This window comes from Hippoglossus hippoglossus, chromosome 8 (assembly GCF_009819705.1).
Source record: "Hippoglossus hippoglossus isolate fHipHip1 chromosome 8, fHipHip1.pri, whole genome shotgun sequence".
Taxonomy (NCBI): Eukaryota; Metazoa; Chordata; class Actinopteri; order Pleuronectiformes; family Pleuronectidae; genus Hippoglossus; species Hippoglossus hippoglossus.
The window spans coordinates 4,081,065-4,102,906 of NC_047158.1; the positions used below are offsets into that span (position 1 = coordinate 4,081,065).

Below are 21,842 nucleotides of genomic sequence, written 5' to 3' on the forward strand. Positions count from 1 at the left end.
TGTGGATTGTATGTATTGCTCATCGATTTATATTTATACAATCACAAAAAAATCAGTCAAATTATAAAAATAATCAGCAGACATTTTGACTCCAACATTCAATAGTTTTATTGTGAAAAAGTCTCTCTTCATACCATCGCCTTGAAACTGTACAATCAATAATTTAAAAAAAGGAAAAAACGTTCAGGTTAGTGTTTGAAGAAACTGTCTCTCTCTCACTCTCTCACACAAACACACACACACTTCAGATTACTCAGCAGCTTTAGCCAAAAACAAGAATAGTGTTTTACATGTGTTTGTCATCATCATAAAAACAGTGCTCCTTTACACAAACATGCCCACCAGAGGGTAAATCAATCTCCCATCATCCTCTGCAAACAGTTCCATCATTTAAAAAAAAACCAAAACGGCGCAAACTCAGCTTATATCAGAAGATATGATTGACAACACTGAGGAAGTCCACACGAGAGCAAAAGAAGACGTGGAAGCAAAGGTTGTGTTGTCACAGAGAAAGAAACTGGATGAACTACACGACATCATCATCATCACACCCATTGATGGTTAACATGCTCTGTGAGGCAGCAGCAACAATGATCAGTGGCTTCTCCTGTTCGTCAGAGTGGGAAATCTTGGCAACAAGCACGACTCGGCTCATTTAACAGAATCTTTCTTAAAATGCTGGTGAGGGAGAACCTGTTAACACAACATGTGTGTGTTGGCTGTTTTATCCTTTAATCAAGAGATACACAGCAGCAGATTGAGAGTCCACCAACACTACACACTGAAAATGAACAGACACTGAGCCTGACCTGTTGAGGGCAGTGTCATTAAACACAGGTTAGAACTGAGAACCTGATCCAGCTCTTAATATTGTTGGGACGGGAAAATTACAGAAAACTGATGCTGAGAAGAACCACGAACAAACCGGAGTGAGCAGAGCATCTTCCCATGAGGAGGATGAAATAGTAGCGAGGAGAGATGGAGCAGTGGGGGGTGGGGTGCTAATGAAAGCCTACAGAGATCTATGAAAAGCATCTATTATTCAGCAGCCATGAATCACGGGACAGCGTGTGGAGGCAGTGGAGCGGATCAGAGGGAAAGACGTGCAGCAGTCGGTCTCGTGGGAAATCCAGACGCAGCAGTGTGATGGTTCAAAAGCCGACGACTCGGAAGAGAGCACGTGTTCGAGCTCATTTCAACACCACGCGGCGGTTTGATCATGGAAGACGAAAGAGAAGAAAAGATGAAAATCCTCTCGTTCAAGAAGCTGAAACTGAAGAATATTTGACTAGTAATGATTCATTGGCTATCAACACCATTTCTGATCAGTTACTTATAGCTACGCTTCATGTAACGAGGATCCAATGGTCACGGTCATGGAATCAAAAACCAACCACACACTGATGTATGAACTGAAACCACTGATTGTAAAAAAAAAAAGATGGACGACTTGTCCCCACATCCTCCCACTATCCAGAAACTATCTTGGGTACAAACGCTGCCATCTTGGGCCAATGATGTCATTCGGAGCCAGAGTCTGCGCAGTAACGGTCGGGGGAGGGGCCACTGAATAGAGCTATTTTATCTATAGATCAGTTGATTCTTTTTTCATGATTATACGATTAAACTGTAAAAAGTAGGTTCACGGTTTCTTAAAAATCTGATGAGATTCAGTTTTAAATTTTATAAAACAGAGAAAAAGAGCAGAGACACAGACAACTAAATGTCCTGGATTTTTCCTTAAAATTAATTAATTATTACAATTGTTGAGTTATTTTTCAATCGACTGACTGATGAATTTATTTGAATAAGAGTTTCAGCTCTCGTTCACTATGTCCTAATATTAAACTGATTATATAACTGTCAACACATTCAATCATTTATAAGAATCCTGATGAGTTGAGTGTATTTGTGTACGTGTGTGTACATGTTTTTTGAAACACAAATAGCAGGAGAGAGCAAGCGAGAGAGAAAGAGAGCGAGAGAGAGAGAGAGAGAGAGAGAGAGAGAGAGAGAGAGAGAGAGAGAGAGAGAGAGGAAGACGGCTGAGCTGAGTGACGCAGATGTAAAAGTGCCCACTCCATCTCATCTGTTAGAAGCTCTCAGGCCAAAAACAAAACATCAAAACAGCTCCCTAAAAAGAGCAGTGATGTTGGTCTCAAAGGGAAAATGGGCCTGAAGCAAAAAGGATCCAAACAAGACAGACGAGCCTAGTTATATGTTTGTGAGGTGTTTTAAAGATTTAAGTTTTGAGACGGAACCAAAGGGCTCTGAGCTCAGGAGGGAAGTTAAAAGACAAACTAACACACACACGTGTTGGTTCTGGTGTTTTCATGATTCTTCAACAACAAGAAAAAGAAATATTTCCTCTTTACTCTGTTTTGTTTGTCCTTTGTGGAATTCTTTTCAATTGGCATCAAGTTAAAACTGAAATTCATAAAAAATGTAGAGACATTAAATAGGCCACTAGTTTTTTTTTGTTTTTTTTTAAATGCAGTGGTTTCTACAGCAACCAGCATCAGTGAATCCCCTGCGGAAGTAGACTGTGTAAACCACAACCCCAAAATCTGCTGCACTCATTAAAAATACATGTGTTGTGTTTGTGGAATCGATCAACTCTTACACTTTTGTTTAAAACTGACCCAAAAGCTCTGGCAGGTAGAGGTAGCCTGAAGTCACATGCACACATCTGGACCTGAGACCTGCTTCAGGTATTGTCGCGTTTGTCTGACGACTTCAGCTTCAACACCAGACGGGAGCGGTCACTCAACTTGTCGCCAAGATTTCACTTCAGAAAGTGTTATAGATCACACAAAACGTTTTAAACTCCAAAGCACAGTGAGCATTCAGACCATAGACTGTAAATAAAGATGGACGACGCGTCTCCACTTCCTCCAACTATTCAGAAATGAAGCCAAATATCTTGGATAAAAACGCTGCCATTTTGCCCTTTTGACGTCATTTAGAGTCAGAGTCAATGATCGTGGGGTGGAGTATTGGGGTCCCTCCAATAAAGAGGCTCGACTAATCTTGAGTCATCGTGAGCTGTCAATCGTGACGTCTGTTTAGGTATGGCCTATGCTGCAGCATGCCACCAGGGGGCGATCAAGATGATGTGGCTTCACTTTTGTCATTGGTTTGAAGCATCTAGTTTGGCATTTTGGTTTTTCGAAAGCAGAGGTGACCATATTTAGAGGAGTTGGGGGTGGAGCCTGACTGAGAGCTTGTGGACACTGCGCGCCCAGCAACACCTGTGGCCTGCACCCATTGGACGGTACAATTTGACTCTAAATGGGACCATAATTTACAAAAAAAACATCATGCTGTGTTGAAGAAGACTACAAACTAGAGATTGAGACCAATACTACTACTTTACTGATATAGTGAACTAAGTGAGAAGTCTTAGACTTCTATAGAAATTGACATCTTTGTTTCCCTCTCCTGGTCATGTGAGAGAATACAGGTTTCAGGCACTTAACCATTGGCTTCACTCTATGGAACTGGAGTCTACGTCCATTTCTATTAACAGTCTATGGTTCAATCAGTAGTGGACTGATAAAGAACTGGTTACTAGTGTCTGGATCGTTAGCTTATTGGTCAATAAAACAGCAAATGAACGGAGGCGTGGATAGAAAAAGGTGGAAGTATAACCAGACAGACAGAGGCAAGAAATAAATGTGCAAGAATAAGGTGAGGAGTTAATCTCCAGGTGACGTCTGTGATACAGAGACATGGCGAGTGGCGTGCATCATGTACAGTAACTAAACAAGAGTTGGTGAGGGATTTCCGTACATGAAGTTAACACTCAAGCAGGTGGGAGTGGATCTGGAGTCTTTTCTCTCTTTTTGTGATTTGGATAAAGTGAGAATCAGGTCAGCAGAGACCAGTAAGTTTGTGGTCGTTCTCCTCTGATATCCTGAGGAATCATTCCAGCTTCTCTACCTGGAAAGTACTTCAACTCATGAAGGTGGGAGTTGGCGATCATTCATCCCTTTATGCATCATTGCCGCTCTTCTGCCCTTCATGTTCAGGGTTGTGCTCTTTCCGTCCAACTAACACCACTCTGAACGTCCATCTCCTGATCCCATTCATTCATTGCCTTTTTCACAGACCCTCAGTGAAGCTGTGAATTAGGAGATTTTACAGTTGTTGCGGGTGCAGTTCTGCGGAGGGCTCTGCGGTGGACGGATGGACTTGGAGCGCTTCAGGCTGTTGCCTTTAGAGCCACCGGATGGGTTGGCCAGGGAGTAAGAGCGTCCATGCATCATGACGGCGTTCATGCCATTGGCCATGGAGAAGGATTTGAGGTGGGACTTAATGGCAACAGGCAGCGGGAGCTTGTCGATGAGGTGGACTGGGGTGCATGACACAATGGCTCGGCAGCAGAGGTCCTGGAGGCTGAAGACTGCAGGGAGGTGCAAAGAGGGGGGGTTAAAAAAGACAATCTGATATAATATAAAGCACAGGCGACATACTTAAAGGTTCAATTCAATTATATTATATTTGTATAGCGCCTATAGGCCTCCATGTTTTTTTAAAACACCTTTTGAGTTTTATGACAACTGAAGACTACCACAGGTTCTCTGTCATGTTTGGAAGGGGATGGTAAGGTGAGGGGTATTCAGCTGCAACTTCACCACTAGATGTCACTCAATTCTACACACTGAACCTTTAATAGAGTCTTAACAGGGAATTATTCTTAATTACTTCCACTGAGGAGGTTGTTTTCCAACCTGTTTGTTTGAAAATTACACAAAAACACAAGAAAGGATTTCCACAAAACCTGGTGGAAGGATGCTGTATAGGTAAGGGAAGAACCCATTACGTTTTGGTGCAGATCCGGATCAGGGGATGGATCCAGGTATTTTTGTTTCACTTTCTTTAGCATTGTGAGTTTTTTTTTTTTTTTTAAAGAATAATTCATGTTTAGGGGACTGATTTCTGTGTGTGTGAAAATTGGTGGGCTTTGGAGGAGGTATGTACTCTACTGAACACAACACTCCACGTGTACCTGTCTTTAAAAATCCAACGTACAGGTGCTTTTTAACCTTATTCATGTTGTTAAGCTCCCATTAATCAAACCGAACACTTCCTGCAAATTTTCACATTATCTAGTTCCACACCCGCAGCTCCCCCATCCTCTCACCTCTGTTGGGCCTCCAGAACTTCTCCATGCCATGCCTCATCAGGACGATACGAGATAGCTCTGTGAAGGACTCGATGACGTTGAAGTTGCACAGAGGGCTCACCTCGAAGAACGTCATGCCGTTCTTCTCGGCATATGCCCTGGCCTGCTCAGTGGGAACTTGCCGTTTGAAGGCCAGATGTAGCCGGTTGCCTACGAGGATTCGAGGCACGCCTGGTGCATGCTGGGAGGTAAAAACACAAAAGGTCAGAGCTACCCAGATATCTTGATAAATAAACATAAATAAAAGATAAGTATGTTGATTCATTGAATCAATAAAACATTTACAATCAATTTTTTTTAAATTTGGTTTGTGAATTACGTTTTTTTCAAACAATCTTTGAACTGGCCGCCACCTTCAAACAAATACAACCTAAGACGAGGGTCAAATGTAGAAATTATCCAGTTTTAAGCAATCAAAGTCCAAAAAGGTTTTCGACCAATGGTGTTGTTGATAATGTAATAGATCAAATATAATTTTTTTCTGAAATGAAGACACACACACACATATATATATATTTATACTGAACTGGACACATTTTGGGGATTTGATAAAAAGTATTAAGAGTAATTTATCATATTAGGCAAATTCATTCTTGAGGTAGGGCGAAAAAAGTTACCTTTGACTATCACAATCGAATCAGTTCATCCATGTGTTCAGTTTGTTCTACATTAGAAGAAATTCCCTCAAAGAGTTCCTATATTATCATGTTCACAGACAGACAGATGGACAACATTTAACCACGTTGCCTCTGACTGCGGCTGTTCTTGACGATGAGGCATGAAAAGAGAAATACTGTTGATGTCAGAGCAGCATGATGGTGTTGACTGGGAGGCTGCCATACTTTGATAACAGTAGAAAACTCTCAGACATGCAGTATTTGCAGTTTCCATTAAAAAGTGTCGGACAAAGGATCAGAGGGATGTTATGTTCACACAAAGTGACCAGCAGGAGGCTTGTTATAAATTTAACAACCTCGAGGTAGCAGTGTGCATTTTCCTCTGCCACTTCAGCTCAGGTCTCATCCTCATCTGCTCTGACAAACCCAGCCTCCTCTCCTGCTTCACTCCTCGTCATTCTCTCTCCTCACAGTTTCCTCCCTGTTGTCTTTTTCACGCTGCTTTACAGTCACAAAGGAAACAGCAGCAGCAGCAGCTGTGGCATTGGAAAGGGAAGAAGCAGCAGCAGCAAAACACTGGGGGGGCGTTTCTTTAAATGTCAGGATTGGTGCTTGTTGGTGACCAGTAAGATCACTGGAGTTAAAGCAACACTTTACACAAATAAAATATTAGGTTATGTGACATAACAATGTCCCACATTTGCATACTGCTAATGTAGCTATTAGTCTGGCCCTAACAAAGCCAGGGAGAGTAAGTGTGAAGACTGACAATTGACCAATCACAACAGAGTGGGCCAGCTGGCCAATCAGAGCAGACTGGGCCTTATCAGGAGGGGGGCATCAAAGAGACAGGAGCTAAGATCAAGTGTTTTAGACAGAGGCTGCAGCAAAGTCGTACAATGAACATTAGAGCATGTAAACATTTCTTTTTGTAAACATTAAACAAGTAATAACCCAAAGTGAAGGTGGTCGGAGGTGGAGCAGGAAAGGCTGAACTGAAACATACATTCCACAGGACAAAAATAACCCCCCCAAAACACACAGAGTGGATATCCTCTTTGTTTCTAAGTCAGCAGGAAGGATATGTTGCCAGCAAAACACACGCACACACGCACACAGAGTTTGTCTCCAGTTACATCTATCGATCGTGTATCAACTCAGCGCATTTTCTAATTGCTCACGTTTGAAAACAACAAGATAAAAATATATTTGACCTCTGCTGGATTGTAAGACCCAGTCTGATTGTTGCAGAATTAAGCCGAATAAATACTCAAGACAAATTCATTCATACATGCACAAAATGCATGTATGAGTCTAAGGCCGGAGATATACTTGCTGTTAACTACGCGTACGTGTGGACATGATGGCTGCCTCGCGTATCCTGCGTCCATTTGGAGCGTCAGATGTGCAGATATGCAATATGCAATTGACCGTTAGGAGCAGTGTAGCAGTAGTATTAGGAAATGGGTGGTGTATCTTCAGAGGGCTAATCCGGCAGAGCAAATCATCAAACAGCCTGGCGGACATTCGAAAATACTGGTGATGTTTTTCATTATCAATTTCTCGCATTGGCAGAACGAGAGAAATGTACTCGCCATTGTCACGCCGTGCTCGATTTAAGGGCCTTACAGACCATCCATGATGGCACCGCTGACTCTTTTTCTGCCGTGACCTCAGAATGATCTAAATAGTAACCTCCTCGAGTGTCGCCATGTTTATTGTTTACATCATGCTAATCCGGAAGTTCTATACTGTCTGATTTCTCTGGTGTGCCCTCTAGTGGTATCCTCCGGTAACATGTGTAGTACATCAGCAAGTATGTGAACAACTACGTTCACGACGCAGCCGGTTGTCTACGCGAACGTGTGTTTAAACAGCAACTATATCTATGGCCTAATGGTCTCACACAGACTGTAAATGAAGACGGACAAACTATCGAGATCGCCCTCAGGTGGCTGGCTGTAATATAGGTCATAAACCCAGAAATGTTTTTTTTCTCAAAGTTGCATTCTGTCATTAGGTAGGTCTTATAAGAATGAGGAATCTTCAAGCATATATGTTTCTGATAAGTTTGGTTTTAATTAAGTTGAGACGTCATTATTGACAGCGGAGACTGACTAGCGATTGGTCGAGCACGTGTATGGGGTGAACATTGATTCTGCGGCTCCACAACACGATGACTACTGAACAGACTCCAGTATCTGAGATATTTGAGCTTCATTTTAGTGGAGACGCATCTTCAATCTTTATTTACAGTATAGGCTTTCACCTCATTAATGCATTATAACCCTTATAGTAATATAATATTATGAGGTATTATATCCATGTCTCTACCATAAATCTACCTTGCCCCTCGGGCTGGGTTTAATGATCTGAATGATTTAATATCAATTCATAAAATCCCAACATAGGTCTTTTATGGCCTTTCCCGTGGATGCATGGAGCTTTAACCCCATAAGTCTTGCGACTCATAAAGATCTGGCAACATGAAGGCAAAAAAAGATGGTGGGAGCTGCTCAACTGAAGACACCACCATCCCGTAACCAAAGGCATCCATCCACCCACCTCATCAATCTCTCTGATCCACCTGTCGATGCCATCAAATGACCACCGGTTGGTAATGTCATACACCAGCAGGATCCCCTAAAGACATAGAGACAAAAGGTAAGTGGATCAGCCTTTTCCTGAAAGATTATTGATCGATATTGTCAACAAATAACCCTTGTGTTGTCTCTTTGACCAAAGAGTGGACTATAGGCTCAGGTCGAACAGAGTGTATTTGTGTTCTCTCACCTGAGCCCCGCGGGAATAAGAGCGGAAAATGGTGCAGAACCTCCCCTGTCCTGAGGTGTCCCTGAAGATACAAAGAAAGATTAACAGTCAATTCACATCTGTTGAGTAAGCAGGAAATTCAATTTAAAATGTAAGTCTTTTTTTACTCTAAAGCTTGAAAAGGTTAGTGGACAAAAAAAAAAAATCCCATTCTGTTTTCAGCAGTGATCAAACCTAAATGTGTTGACTCAGAGGAGCAGACAACTGAACACCACAAGGCCAGTGTTGATGTGAAAACACGTCATTCACATTCATGACCAGTATCCTTGTTGTACATTCATGTGGGTATGTTTCAGAAACAAAAATATAAAGATTTTCAGATGATTGGAAACATGTGACCCAGCAGTTCTCATCTTAGAATTATAGTAAGTAAACGTAGAGAAGTTGGTGGACAGTGTTATGTCCACTTTATAAACTCACAGATTTAATGTCTTTCACATGATTACTAATAAAACTCTATTAATCAGTTGGGGCAACACATACTCTCAGCATTGTAAATCTCAAATCTGAGATCTATTTTTTTACTTCAATTATACGACTTTCTCTCGATACAGCTTTTAATGAACATGTAACTGCATTCTATGTATGCTGGTATGTTATGTCCACTGCTGACACTTCAAAATATAACAACTATTTTTACGGTTTGAGTCCTGTGCTGAGCCGTCTTTAGATTTTTTTCGGAGCTACGTATCCAGCCAATCAGAGTGGACCAAACAAACTAGTCAGGTGTTTGCCTCCATATCAACCATCAGTCTCTTACTTCTGTTGTGTCGTGAATTAAGCATTCTGTTCAACACTTCTGTGCCAACATAGAAAACACATATCAAATGACTATTCACGTACACTGGTCATGTGTGTACTGGTGTATACAAGAAGCAGATTGTGTACTTTGCAGTTGGTTGGTAAGATGCACAAAATAATACCAACGTTGAACAGTAAAGGTGACACTAACCTCTGTGGCTCAGAGTAATACGCATCGGGCTTTGGATTTACGGAGGCATTCATTTTTGTTTTTGATAATATCTTTATTAATTCTAATTCTCCTGGTTTTGAGTTTCTCGTTTGCCTCCTCGGACAGACAGAGAGGAGTCATGAGACAGAAATGGAAAGGATGTAACGTGCAGAACAAAAAGAAGAGTGTGATGAAAAGAAGACTGTAGATAATAAACAGTAAAATAACACAGACGTGGAGGAGAGGAGAAAAGACTGATGCAGCAAAAACAAAGACACTTCTGTATAACAGGGCTGCTTTTGAACTATCCTCTCCGCGGGGAAGACGAGGCGTTGGTTCTCCCCTGAGGAGCTGAATTCCTTGGCCTACTTCCACCAAACAGGTCTCGCCTAGCACTGTAGAGTCTGAACTAACGATTACACACATCTGCTGCATCTCTACCGATCCAAGATTATTTGTTAGGTGTGTACAATATGCAGTGCGCCAAGATTTTCACCCACTGGCAGTAAAATATTTGCACCTCAAAGCTGGATATATTTTATTTTTCTGTATAGCAATGCTAGTTTTTAGCTTGGTGCTATACAACATTAAAAACTTCATATGTAATCACTGGTGTCAGAATACTTTTTTTGTTTTATGGATCAAATGTGCTTAAAAATGCTATTTTTTACATTCAGTGTAAGTATGTAAAATATCAACATTTATTCAGGATGGTGGTGTGTGCATATCTAAAATAGTTTAATACATGTTCAAATTGCTCTGTGTTTGTGTGCAGATTGCAACACACATTTGTCAGGAACCACAATTATGTGCAAAGTCAGATTCCTATGTGGAGGATCCAGAGAAACTGTATTTAGTAGTTTGGAACCACAAAATGTAACTGAGTTAAGTCATTTTTAACTAATTTGGCTGAAAAAACAAACAAAAACAATTAACGTAGAGAAGGTTTAGAATGGTGCTGTACTGAGGAGGAATATAAGGACACTTTCACACCTCACTTGTTAAGTCTGCACCTTCAGACTTTTCAGTTTAGTCTGAAGTAAAATAACAGGTGTGAAAGGTGCCTCGGGCCACGGTCAGGACCAACAGACCATAAATGAGTCTGACCAAAAGAGGTGGTCTCGGTCTGGATCAAACTGAACCATGTTTCTGTTTATTTGCAGTGAGAAAACCCTTTTTTAGATAGTTCAGACTTTCTGACCTATTGCAGGAAGTTGAGACAGCATTAGACAATAGAAGAAGACAAAGAAGCGGAAGCAGCTTGCAGGACTGCTTGCAGTCTTTGCCCCCAACGGTATAATGTTTGCACAATGAAGGCGCTTATTTGAACTAGTGTGGAGAACTGCACCTGAAGTTCATGATGCTGGTAGAAAAACCATAATGATATCACAGTGGCAACCAAATGAAACAGTTCATTCAATTTCTCCATTGAAACAGGAGGACTACTAACTGCCCGACTGACAACATCAGACACACACCCGTCTTCAAACCAATTAAAGTCAAGTATAGGTAGATAAACGTCCTGAGAGTAGATGCCAGAGAAAGAGCAGCAGTCACTACTCTCTACTGTTGTACAGACGTGATTTGTTCGGTGGTGACGTTTGCTTACCAGAGCTCCAGCTTCACTCTTCTCCCGTCCAGGAGAATGGTGGTGGTTTTATAATCGATACCTAGAGAGAGGGAGAGAGAGAAGGGAATCAGACAAATAGATGCATCAGGAGGGTCAACATCATGTAAGGTTATAACACTGCAGTGAGACACAAGCTGCTGCTCGACAAAATGGTTCATCTTCTTCTAACCCACAACAGCTTTTACATTTAAAGTGCAAGTCTTTGAGCTTTCTCTCTCTCTTGTAATAGTTCTTATTATAAATCTCTTGTTGACTTTTTTTTACCAAAGGAAACTACTAGGTCCAGCCCTTTCCCATTCAGTCATAAAGGTAATTTTGTTATTTGTTGATGGATATTGTTTTATTATCAACACAGCAAATGAAGCAATACTTTAAGAGCAGACAGAGTTCTGTGCTTGGTCTCCTCCTGTTCATCCTCTACATCCTCCCCCTCGGAAATATCATAGGAGTCATGGTAGTCATGGTCTCCATTTCCACTGCTACGATGACGACGTCCAGCTCTACTGTACATATCCACCAAATCCATCACTGCCACAACTCACTTCATTCTAACCAGACTCAACTGTGAAAAATCTGATATAATCATCTTTGGTCCCAAATCTCTCACAAAATCCACCAACAATTACACTGTAGTTTAATTGTTTAAAAAAGCGCAACACAAATAAAACACATTATATTTTCATCATTTTATTTATAATTATTATAATAATTATTATTACCATGCAGTGAACATAACACGTGCACTGCGTCACACGGACCATATTTACTGTGGAGGTTTCAGGACGTCGGTTTACAGCCTCAGGTCACTTACTCATCTTTCTGTTTGTGTCCTATCTGAAAAACCTGTCGGACAGCTTTACCTGTCGCTCTGCTGCTGCACTCCTGAACATGTTCATCTCATGTTCACTTTTACTGAAACTGCTTTCAGACACACACCTCAGGACTTTCTCTTGAGAGGCTGTTTGTGTGAAAGCAAATGTCTAGCTTTTCTAGACATATTCCCAAAAAAGGAATACAAATATCTCGGGATGAAAAAGCGGTGCCAAACACATAGAAGGTGCAGACGAAGATGTCGAGAGAGCTTTTGGTGATAGGAGGCAACGCCGGTGATGTAAACAAACACACAGTGGAATTAATACAACACGTCCTGCCTCTGCCTGTTGCGCCACCCCTCACCTGAATGCTCCAGATATTTCTGTATTGTATTGCGCCTGAGCAGAGAATCTTCTACTGCATTGTTCATGTGTGAAAGGCAACCTCCGGAGAAAGTCCGGACCCAATTCAGCCTACATCCTCTGGAGTTCTGGACTGAAAACGGCTTATAAGTTGGCCACAGAGGAGAGAGACCGGAACCAAAAACACTTGTGTGACACAAGTTAAAATGATGCACAGGTTACACACCAAGATGTATGTTACCGGGTATAAATTCATACCATAAGTGTTTTATATGCAACCTAAACGTTATGTTTGCATAATAAGCTAAATAATTCTGAAAAAATTCTAAAATAAAAACCATAGTAGTTTTAACATTCATTCTCTTTGCAGCGGAAAGTCAAGGTCTTCTACCTCATCATGCTCGTGATGAGCTCATGTATCATGATGTGGTGAAAAATATGTTGATAATGCGCAGTGGCTCTAGAGAGTGGTGGGAGCAGAGCAGAGGAAAATGTTCATATCTCAAAAACTAAGAAAGGTTCATTGTTCAAGTAATTTAAGGAGTGGTAAGATATATGTAGTTCATATTTCTACAGTTAAAAATATTTTGGATCAATATGTTTAGCAAAATTTGAGGAGATTTCATGTCAGATGTCAGAGCACAATTTCTGTGTATATTATTTACTATGGTTTATAACTTTTTGATGTGAAAAAGTAAATCTATATGAAGCATTTTAACATTCTCCAGGATGAATCCAAAGTTGACGTTGTGATCTGGTGTCGGTTCAATCCCGGATGATGTCTTAGTTTACATGTTGTTTCAATGTTAAAATGTGACTTGCTGCTCAGGGCGTGGACAGTATGTCCATGTGGTATGTCTCCTAGCATATGGTTACCAGGACGCCCCACACTGATTAGTAGCTCCAGAAAAAGATCACAGGTCTGAAACTAATGATTAAATTATCATTGTTCCCATTGACTATTTTAAACTGAAGCCAGGAGAGCTGACAGAGGACTGATTTAATGTTTTTAATTTTAAAGAAAAAAGATAGGTCAGCGTGAGATGATAATTCAACTTATCATTTCAGCTTCTATTTCCCTAAAACTCTCGCACCTACACCAATGGATATTTACTATACTAACTGTAAACAGTAAGGAAGACTCGTACATGATTGCACCAGCCTCTGGGAGTTAGTGGCTGCTGGGTAACAACATTAGCAATTTCTTCGAATTTTCCAGGCAACATTAAACTGCAGCAGAGCTGAAGTGCTGAGCTCAGGCAGGTCTAATTGAATTGGAGTGAGTGCAGGGCTTCGTACCAAGTGCTTCCTTCCTTCTTGTTGCCAGGGCTCACTTAGATTTCCCAGATAATCAATAGCTGCTCTCATGTCTTAGCTGAAAACTGCTGCTTCTATTCTGCGAGTCTGTCGTTGTTTGCTCTCTCTCTCTCTCAACGCTATGTTACGCTTGTTTGTTTAGACTGTCGGAGAGGCACTGATTCAACAGCACAAAGCAAATTGTAAGTCTGAGATATTGAGAAACTGTTTATGCAGGTGTTTCTGCAATTGGTTAATTTATCAAAAAAGATATTTTCAATTGTAAAACTGCCCTCAGAGGTGGGATTTAGACAGATCTAATAAAGGGACAGTTACATCAGTATGAATGGTATTACAACATTTCTGACCAAGGACAAATGTCCATTTATTGCCTGCAGTGATACTTCATGACCTTGTTCAACACTAATACCAGAAAGGTTTCCCATAATTTAGTTTTTGGAGTTTGATTCACTCTTTCACCAAATCAGTTTTTGAGATAGAATTTGTCTTATTATCTTATTATTATCATTAACATATTATTATTATTGACATTTCTCTGCCTGTCTTGTCTTCCTGGGTAGATGGGGGTGGACAAAGGCGATGGGTTATACGTATGACAGTGTATTTGTAAGCTTGTGACCTGATTACCCATTGATGCTGGTTATTGAAAAAGAAAGAAGAGACAAGTTTAAAGTGCCCCACTCATTACACATCAATGTCACAATTATATAAAACAATCATTTAAAGAATGGTTGTTCATGTTATATGCTCAGACAACCCATCAATAAATCATTATCGTATTTTCTAACACTCAAACATCACTATCTGCATGAAAAATAATGAATTTGTGGAAGCTGTAATGTAAAAGAAATTATGTTCAAAAGTGGAATGCAATCAAAATATCTAACTCAGGTTTTAACTAATATAACTGTGCAATATAAATGTTCTATCTGTGCAGTGTAAATATTATATATACTGTAATACTAATAATGATACTGTTACACTGTATATAATCTGTTTACATTATATTTATTATTTATCTTTGTTATATTTCCTTGTATTTATATTGTCTGTTCACTTAATTTCTTTTACTGATGATTCTATTTTTACTGTCCCATTTGCAGCTGTTACACAGCTAATTTTCCCACAGTGGGGATAATAAAGAATCAGATCTTATAGCAAAAAGCTGAAACAGAAATCCTGGAAAAAATGATTGCAGTCTGTAGCTGGAAATACAGCTTTTAACTGAGCTAAATAAAACAATTTAGTCTAATACAGAGCATTCTTATTAAACTGTGCACTGCGTGACTGTATCATGCAGGAACATTGGAGCAAGACCCAGAATAGCGAAGGCTAATGTAAACGTGTGTTGTAACCACTGAATATGAAACATCCCCAGGGTGTAAATCACATGTGCAGGTTGTGAAGGCAGTAAAGGAAACAGGGAAGAAAAGAAAAGGGAGAAACAGTGAGCCGAGAGCAGAAAATGTGATTTGACAGCAGTGAGGCTGCACTTCTGTTTAAGCTCTATGGTAACACTGAAGAGTCTGCGTGTCAGTCTGAGCATCTTTCAAAAGGCTAACAACAGCTTTGACTTTGTATTTACCTCTATATATACATATATTCTACCAGTCCCATGTTATCTCTGAGCTGCGTCCAGCAATAACTGTTGTCTATGGATATGCCACGATCAAACAGCCAGACCACTGCCATGGAGAAACAATGGACTGCCGTCCCTGTCGACCCCTGGGGAATATTCCATTGTTAGTGTGAGCTGAATAACACAAACTTGACTAGCAGCTGAACTGAAAGTGTCTTGCATTTTAATTGTCTTCATCAACCGACTGTGAAATTCAAAACCCTATTGTGGTACAACTTGAATCCTGAAATCGCCTCAGAAATCAGACATACCATCACCTCTCTGAGGAATCCTGAAGTGTTGTATATTCTGACAATGGCTTCATACAGAGGACACGACAAAGCCAACAGAGATACCCCCAGAAAGCTATGTGAACTATCAGGAGGGATGGTGTCAAATAATCACTAGGGCTACAACTAAGGCGGAAATGATTAGTTAAACAACAGTAAATGAATCTGATAACCAAAAAGGATGTCACTCAGTAGAGCGCATACCTTGCCAAGGGCCATAGTCCGCTTACTAAACCACATTCAAATTCATTAAATACTGATTTATATTTGGATCTGCACCAAATTTTACACACATCCTATATCCCAATCTTAAGCTGCTTTCAGACATGCACTGAACTCAGGAGATTCTTTGCACACTATCTCCAGAGGAGGTGCATGTGTGAGCACAAAGTGAGAGTCTCTGGATTATCTGCAGACTTTGGGCGATAAAAATCAGCCGTCATACTTTCACAGACAGATCAGTATCAGTGTTTATGTTTGCTGGTATGATATTTTTTAGAATAAACAATGCAGAAAGTTCAAGTTAATTCAAGTTCTATACATTTGAGTTTTTTTAAATTTAGAGTTATTTCCCAAAACATTTAATGCTTAAACTGTAAAATATGAAACCACAATTTAATTTCTTTGTCATACGGGTTTGATAAGGACATCTTAAGAAGCATTGGCAATTTTTTTAGATTCATATATCGACTGATTGGTATCAGAAATGTTTTACTATCTAATGAAAAGCCAAAGGTCTGTATCGGTCGGAATCTTTAGAGAACCACCCAAAAAGTCAATTCAACAAGGTCACACACATAAGAACAACAACGTCCTGTTTTAACACAGATATCTTTAGGAGAAAGACAGTGTATGGTCCACTAGTAATAACTGATAACACATTACACTGATCACGGACAATCGGACAGATCGATCTCTCCAACAGTCAGACAGGGAGAGAGATCACAGCCTGAGGACAATATCATCCAATCAAAACCAGTTCTTCTGGCCGGATTTTCTCCTGTTAAAATATTTATGTTCCTAACAAGAATCGCCATGTTAACGTCTCTTTGCAAGAGGGGGGAGAATCAATACAGAGCTTCTCTCTGTATAAACATCTCAGTGGGAAGCTTGTTTAGATGCATTAATGAAGCTTTCAACTCGTATCATTTAGAACAACTTCCTCTTATAGAAACTACTCAGGTGAATTTTAAACAATGCAGCGTATACGTTAAATAGGGCTGCACAGCGGTATGCAATTATAGTTTAAGGCTGCAAACCATTATTTTAGATAAATAGTTAAACGATGCACTCGCAGTACCACAGACTGAATGCATTGCCCTAAGTTTCTTTGCTTGTGGGAGTTACTTGACCACTGTCGGTGATAAATGGTGTTTATTTTCTATTTGCTCCAAATATGCTTGAACCCACCAGGGTTGCACCTGAAAGAATAATAATAATTGTCATACGAACAATGAGAATACATGTGATTAATGCATTAATGTAATGGAAACAAAATTATAGTCAGATCTACTCTTGCCCTAATGATTGGACAGACTATAAAAACATTGCCTTGTGCATTCACACAATCAACAAGCAAGTGTAACTGTGTTTCTTTTAGCCTGGACAATGTGTTTGTACTCCTTGTATTTTTGTAATATAATAGTTGGTCCCTCGTTCGTGAAATATACAGATCTGCTGCCGGTACACTTTTCCATGTCGACTATTGGTCGTTTGCAGTAAACACCGCCCCTTTATTGTGCACGCACTTATATCTAGATGTGAGAAACCTGGGTTGACTTACTGATTTGATAATCAACACCGTGTGACTATTAAGCCGCATTGCGTTAGTTAGGTTAACCTGGACAATGGAAAGATATCCTGGGTATGTTGAACTTGCTTTGCACTACAGTCCCATGGTCTGGTGCATTCACAACAACAGGAAAATGTCCAGAACATTCATGTGAGGGGTGGAGCCTGTAAAGAGCATGCAGGACGCAGGACATTACAGATAAATCCTGCTGTGAAAGCACTATTTTTTTTTTTTACAGCACATCAACACCGGCATCACCCCCTATCATGAAAATCTCTCGAAATGTCATCGTCTTTTCAAGTTGACATCTTCGTCTGTGTCTTCTATGTGTGTGGCAACTCTTCCTCATCCTAAGATATTTTTATTCTTTCAGTTTAATGTCCATCAGTTGTTAAAAACATCATCATCACCCCACTCACTCGCTGTGAACTTTCCAGACATTTTCTTTCTATATTGTCAAATGGCCTTACTCAGACATTTTCCGGACATTTTACTTGAGGGCTGCCGGGAAAAGTTACAGAAATATCCGGGCACAACTGACTCAGACATTTGTGTTCTCACATAGAGCCCCTCTGAAAGATTTCCAGAAAATGTCTAGACTACAGTGTATGTCTGAAAGCAGTTTGCAGATTTGCAGCAACGAAGGAAATATCTTACATTGTTTTCCATTGTGTTTAAAAAAAATAAATGAATAAATCAAGGGTATTTTTTGGTGTACAGATAATTGAACTATCCATACAACTAATGATTATTTTCATTATATTTTTTCGTCTCATCTGCTTAGCACTAGGCACAGGTATTGTCAAGAGCCGAAAGAAGTGGTGTTGAATTTGGTGGGATTTGAACTTCCACCACAGTAAATTGTGCATCTTTCAGTCCAATCCCCATTTATTTGTAATAATGAACTGCCTCTCTAAATGCTGCAAACAAACTGTAATGGTGATGTCTACACACGTAACCTGATGGAGGGTCTTCACTCTGCTGCTAAACGCCAAAAGGCAGGATTCATTAGGTACCGTAAGTGCTGGTGTAAAGCGATCACTCTGCTGACTGATGTATTTTTCATGAACAGTAGCTGTCATTCCTCAGGGGATGTGACTCTTAATCTTTATCTGAAAATCTGAACAGGTTCTCAGGGAATTATCTGCAGCAGCATCACTCGTGAGGCCAGTTTTCAGGAGCGAGTATCTCAACATAGCAGTTACCAAGCATCTGATATTCTCACATCAGTGGTTTACAGGGAAGACGAGGGTCTAATGAGGCTGCATGCATGTGATGGTTGTACTCTCTTCTTTTTGTCCTGCTGTTCACCTCATTACCGTCTCTAAACAAACTCCATCTATTAGTGTCATCAGAGTGACTCCAGTGACACAGGAATCTTTTATAAAATCTCTGAGCATACACTGAGTAACCCTGTGCTATTTAAGGACCATACTAGAGTTTTTGCAAATTTAAGCCAATTACAAAACAAAAATTTAAAGCTGACTACGTTCCTAAGCACGCTGGAGCATTTTAAAGCTTTAATTTGTTTTTTTCTGTCAGCGGTGCAGCCATTAGCTTTATCTCATGCCAGTACTTTATCAAATTACCACACTGCAGTTGGATGCCTTCCCATCCAGTGCAATTTATGTCAACATAAACATACAAGTTCACTGTGACCTTTACCTTTGACCAGCAAATTCTAATCAGGTCATTCTTTAGTCAGAAACTAACATCTAATTCAGTTTGCCTCTGTAATATTCAAATCTAAACATGTATTATGAGTCTGGCAGTAAATTTGGTGAGAAGCAGACTCCATTAAGCTAAAAATACATTTGTATACATTTAAGTGCCAAGGCATATTGCTAAAGTTGAGTTAACCGCATTGTTTGCTTTTTACCACTGAACATGATTGAAGCTGATTAGAGAAAACAAAGAACAACCATTATACAGGAAAGGCTCTAGAATGAGGCTGTAGGTGTAAAACCTATTGTGTTGTTTTCGAGACTAAAAAGCATTGTTTAGTTAGTGAGTAATCAACAACTACTGTCTGCCTCGCTCTCATGAGAATGGTCAGTATAATCAGTATGTGTGAATGTGTTTTTAAAGACCGTGAAGAGAGGTCATTGTGCATTGTCCTCGGTCAATGCTGTACAATCCAACTACTATGTTCAGGACATTTGTACTGAGCCAGCATGACGCAATCTGAAAAGCTCATCATCATCATCATCATCACATGCAGGCAAAACTGAACCAGCAGGTCCCATTCTGCTGGGTCAGGAGTGACTCACCGCTGCTATAAGCATATGGGGACTCGGCCGATCCGTCTTGCAGGCTGTCCAGGATCTCGCCTTTTCCAACATCGCTGTCTCCAACCAGGAGGAACTTCAGAAGGTAGTCGTAGCTTTTCACCGGGCTGCCCTGGCTGCCCATGTCTCACATCTGAGACCAGGCCCAAAAGGAGGCTGGAGATGAGCAACAGGGATGACTACTCTACCCCTCCTTGTGTGCTATCCCTCTGATGTGATCCAAAACAAAGATTATGTCTGTTGTACCACCATTTGCTGAATGGAGGTCCTCCAATTTCCAGTTCTTGTTTTGCTTGTTTACGTTAGGCCTTCCAAGTTGTGTGCGAGCGGGTAATTTTCAGACTAAAACCACAGAATAACAAGGTGGATGCCAGAAGTGTGGTTCTGACGGACACTACATTCCTAGTTTAAGATGAGAAATGGGTTGGTTTGGTCAAACTCACTGGGAAAACAAAACAAATGAAAACAACTAGGACTGTGTTGATGTCTGACAGCTAAATAAATTATATAACAGAACCAAAGCCAAAAGATCCTTTATCTCAACGAGATTAAAAATCTATTAAAAGGTCACAAGCAGAGACAATCTAAGTATAACTTGAGCTCTATCCGGACAGGAGGACTCTTGTAGAGAAAAACATGCGTATTGTCTAAAATAGAATTAATAATAACCTGGGAGGCAATTAATGGTTATTAACGTTTATGATAAAATGTCTCTGCTGAGATATATCCTCTTGTACACGAATAACCACCGACCCTGTGTTATCCTCTCTTTTGTTCCTGTTTCACAGGAGCTTTCTGCTTTACCTAGCAGGGAACAACAGGCTAGCGCTGTCACAGAGCTAGCTGGCTAGTTTAGCTATAATCACTGCTGCTAACGTAAACAACTGCATGTAAAGCAGCAATTCTCTGACGACACGGTATATCGTGGTACACGCAGCCGCACACTGCGGTGTGTTCCCCGCTCAAACACGACTCAACCATTAGCTATACACTTGGTATTTCACAGTAAGCTAAATGCTAACTCGGCTAGCGCAGCTCGTAGCTCAACTTCAACCGACGTCTGTGTGATTTCAGGCCCACTCGTCTTTTCTTCAGTCCGGGACAAAGATTCCTGTAACTTCACTGCGTTATGTCCAGAAAATCCCATCCTCCGCGGGGAGATTACCAGCCCGTGGCATTTCTACGTCCAGTCCGAGCCTGCGTGTGTGTATGCATTGATCTCAGTCCGTGCGCTTCTCCATTCTTCTCCATGATCGCGGATCACAGGAGCTGCGCTGCTCCGCGGTGCAACAACACTGACTCCGCAGCTGACAGATCCGCTGATCGGCCCTGCGCGCAGCTGTCCGGGAGCCCGCCCCGCGCACACAAACCCCGCCTCCGCCGGGATGCGATTGGACGCCGACTCCGCTGTGACGTACACAGTGGATTCGACTGGCTGCGCGACACGCCCGTCATGGTTTGCTGTCAACAACTCGCAGATGGTGAAAGGAAACAAAGGTGATTCATGCGTCTCTGAGGATGATCTGCCACGGACGGATTAGTGCGGTAAACACTGCGCGCTGAAGATAACCACTTAGAGTCAGAGTAAGGTTCGGGGGAGCATTATGGGACAACTGGTTAGGGTCCAAACACAGGGGTTAATGTAAGACTAAGGGGAAATGGTCTGTGCCTGGACATTCTCATATGCATATGGAAGGTTAATATATATATATAGTATAAATGTCCCTTGCACCCACACATGGGGAGGTATGTCTTCCTCAAGCTCGGGTCCTCTGCCGGAAGCCTGGGAGTCAGAGATTTCTGCATCTTAGCTGTTCAAAAGGACAAAGGATTCAGATGTTGTACCTGGGATCTGCTGGAGCCACTCCCCCTGGAGGGGTCACAGCCATCATTGGGTTTCTGCTGTCTGAGGTATTCACTGAGCAACTCTTCACTTGGGGTCATCTCCCTCATCCTATATGTGGCTCTGACGCTCACTAGTCCTCAGCCTCCCTCCTTTCGCTCATTGTACAGCCTAAGGGTGCTGGACTCGGGGTGAAACCCTTCCTCTGTGTGTGTGTGTGTGTGTGTGTGTGTGTGTGTTTTAAGTAGCTGAACTTAAATGAATTGGTTATCAGTAGAAAAGCCACATATGAAAAAGAAC

The 21,842-nt window shown here is 41.0% G+C and overlaps 1 protein-coding gene across 1 annotated transcript; it reads right to left on the bottom strand.

Annotated features, from left to right (window-relative positions):
• Positions 1 to 83: 83 nt before the first annotated feature.
• Positions 84 to 21,063, bottom strand: rab40c (RAB40c, member RAS oncogene family). The gene is made up of 6 exons (XM_034592382.1): positions 19,682 to 21,063; positions 11,199 to 11,259; positions 8,599 to 8,659; positions 8,371 to 8,448; positions 5,147 to 5,369; positions 84 to 4,405 (listed from the first exon to the last, which is right to left on the bottom strand). Exons 1-6 carry the CDS (start codon positions 19,821 to 19,823, stop codon positions 4,131 to 4,133), a joined length of 840 nt encoding a protein of 279 aa, XP_034448273.1. The 5' UTR covers positions 19,824 to 21,063; the 3' UTR covers positions 84 to 4,130.
• Between the last annotated feature and the right edge of the window lie 779 nt (positions 21,064 to 21,842).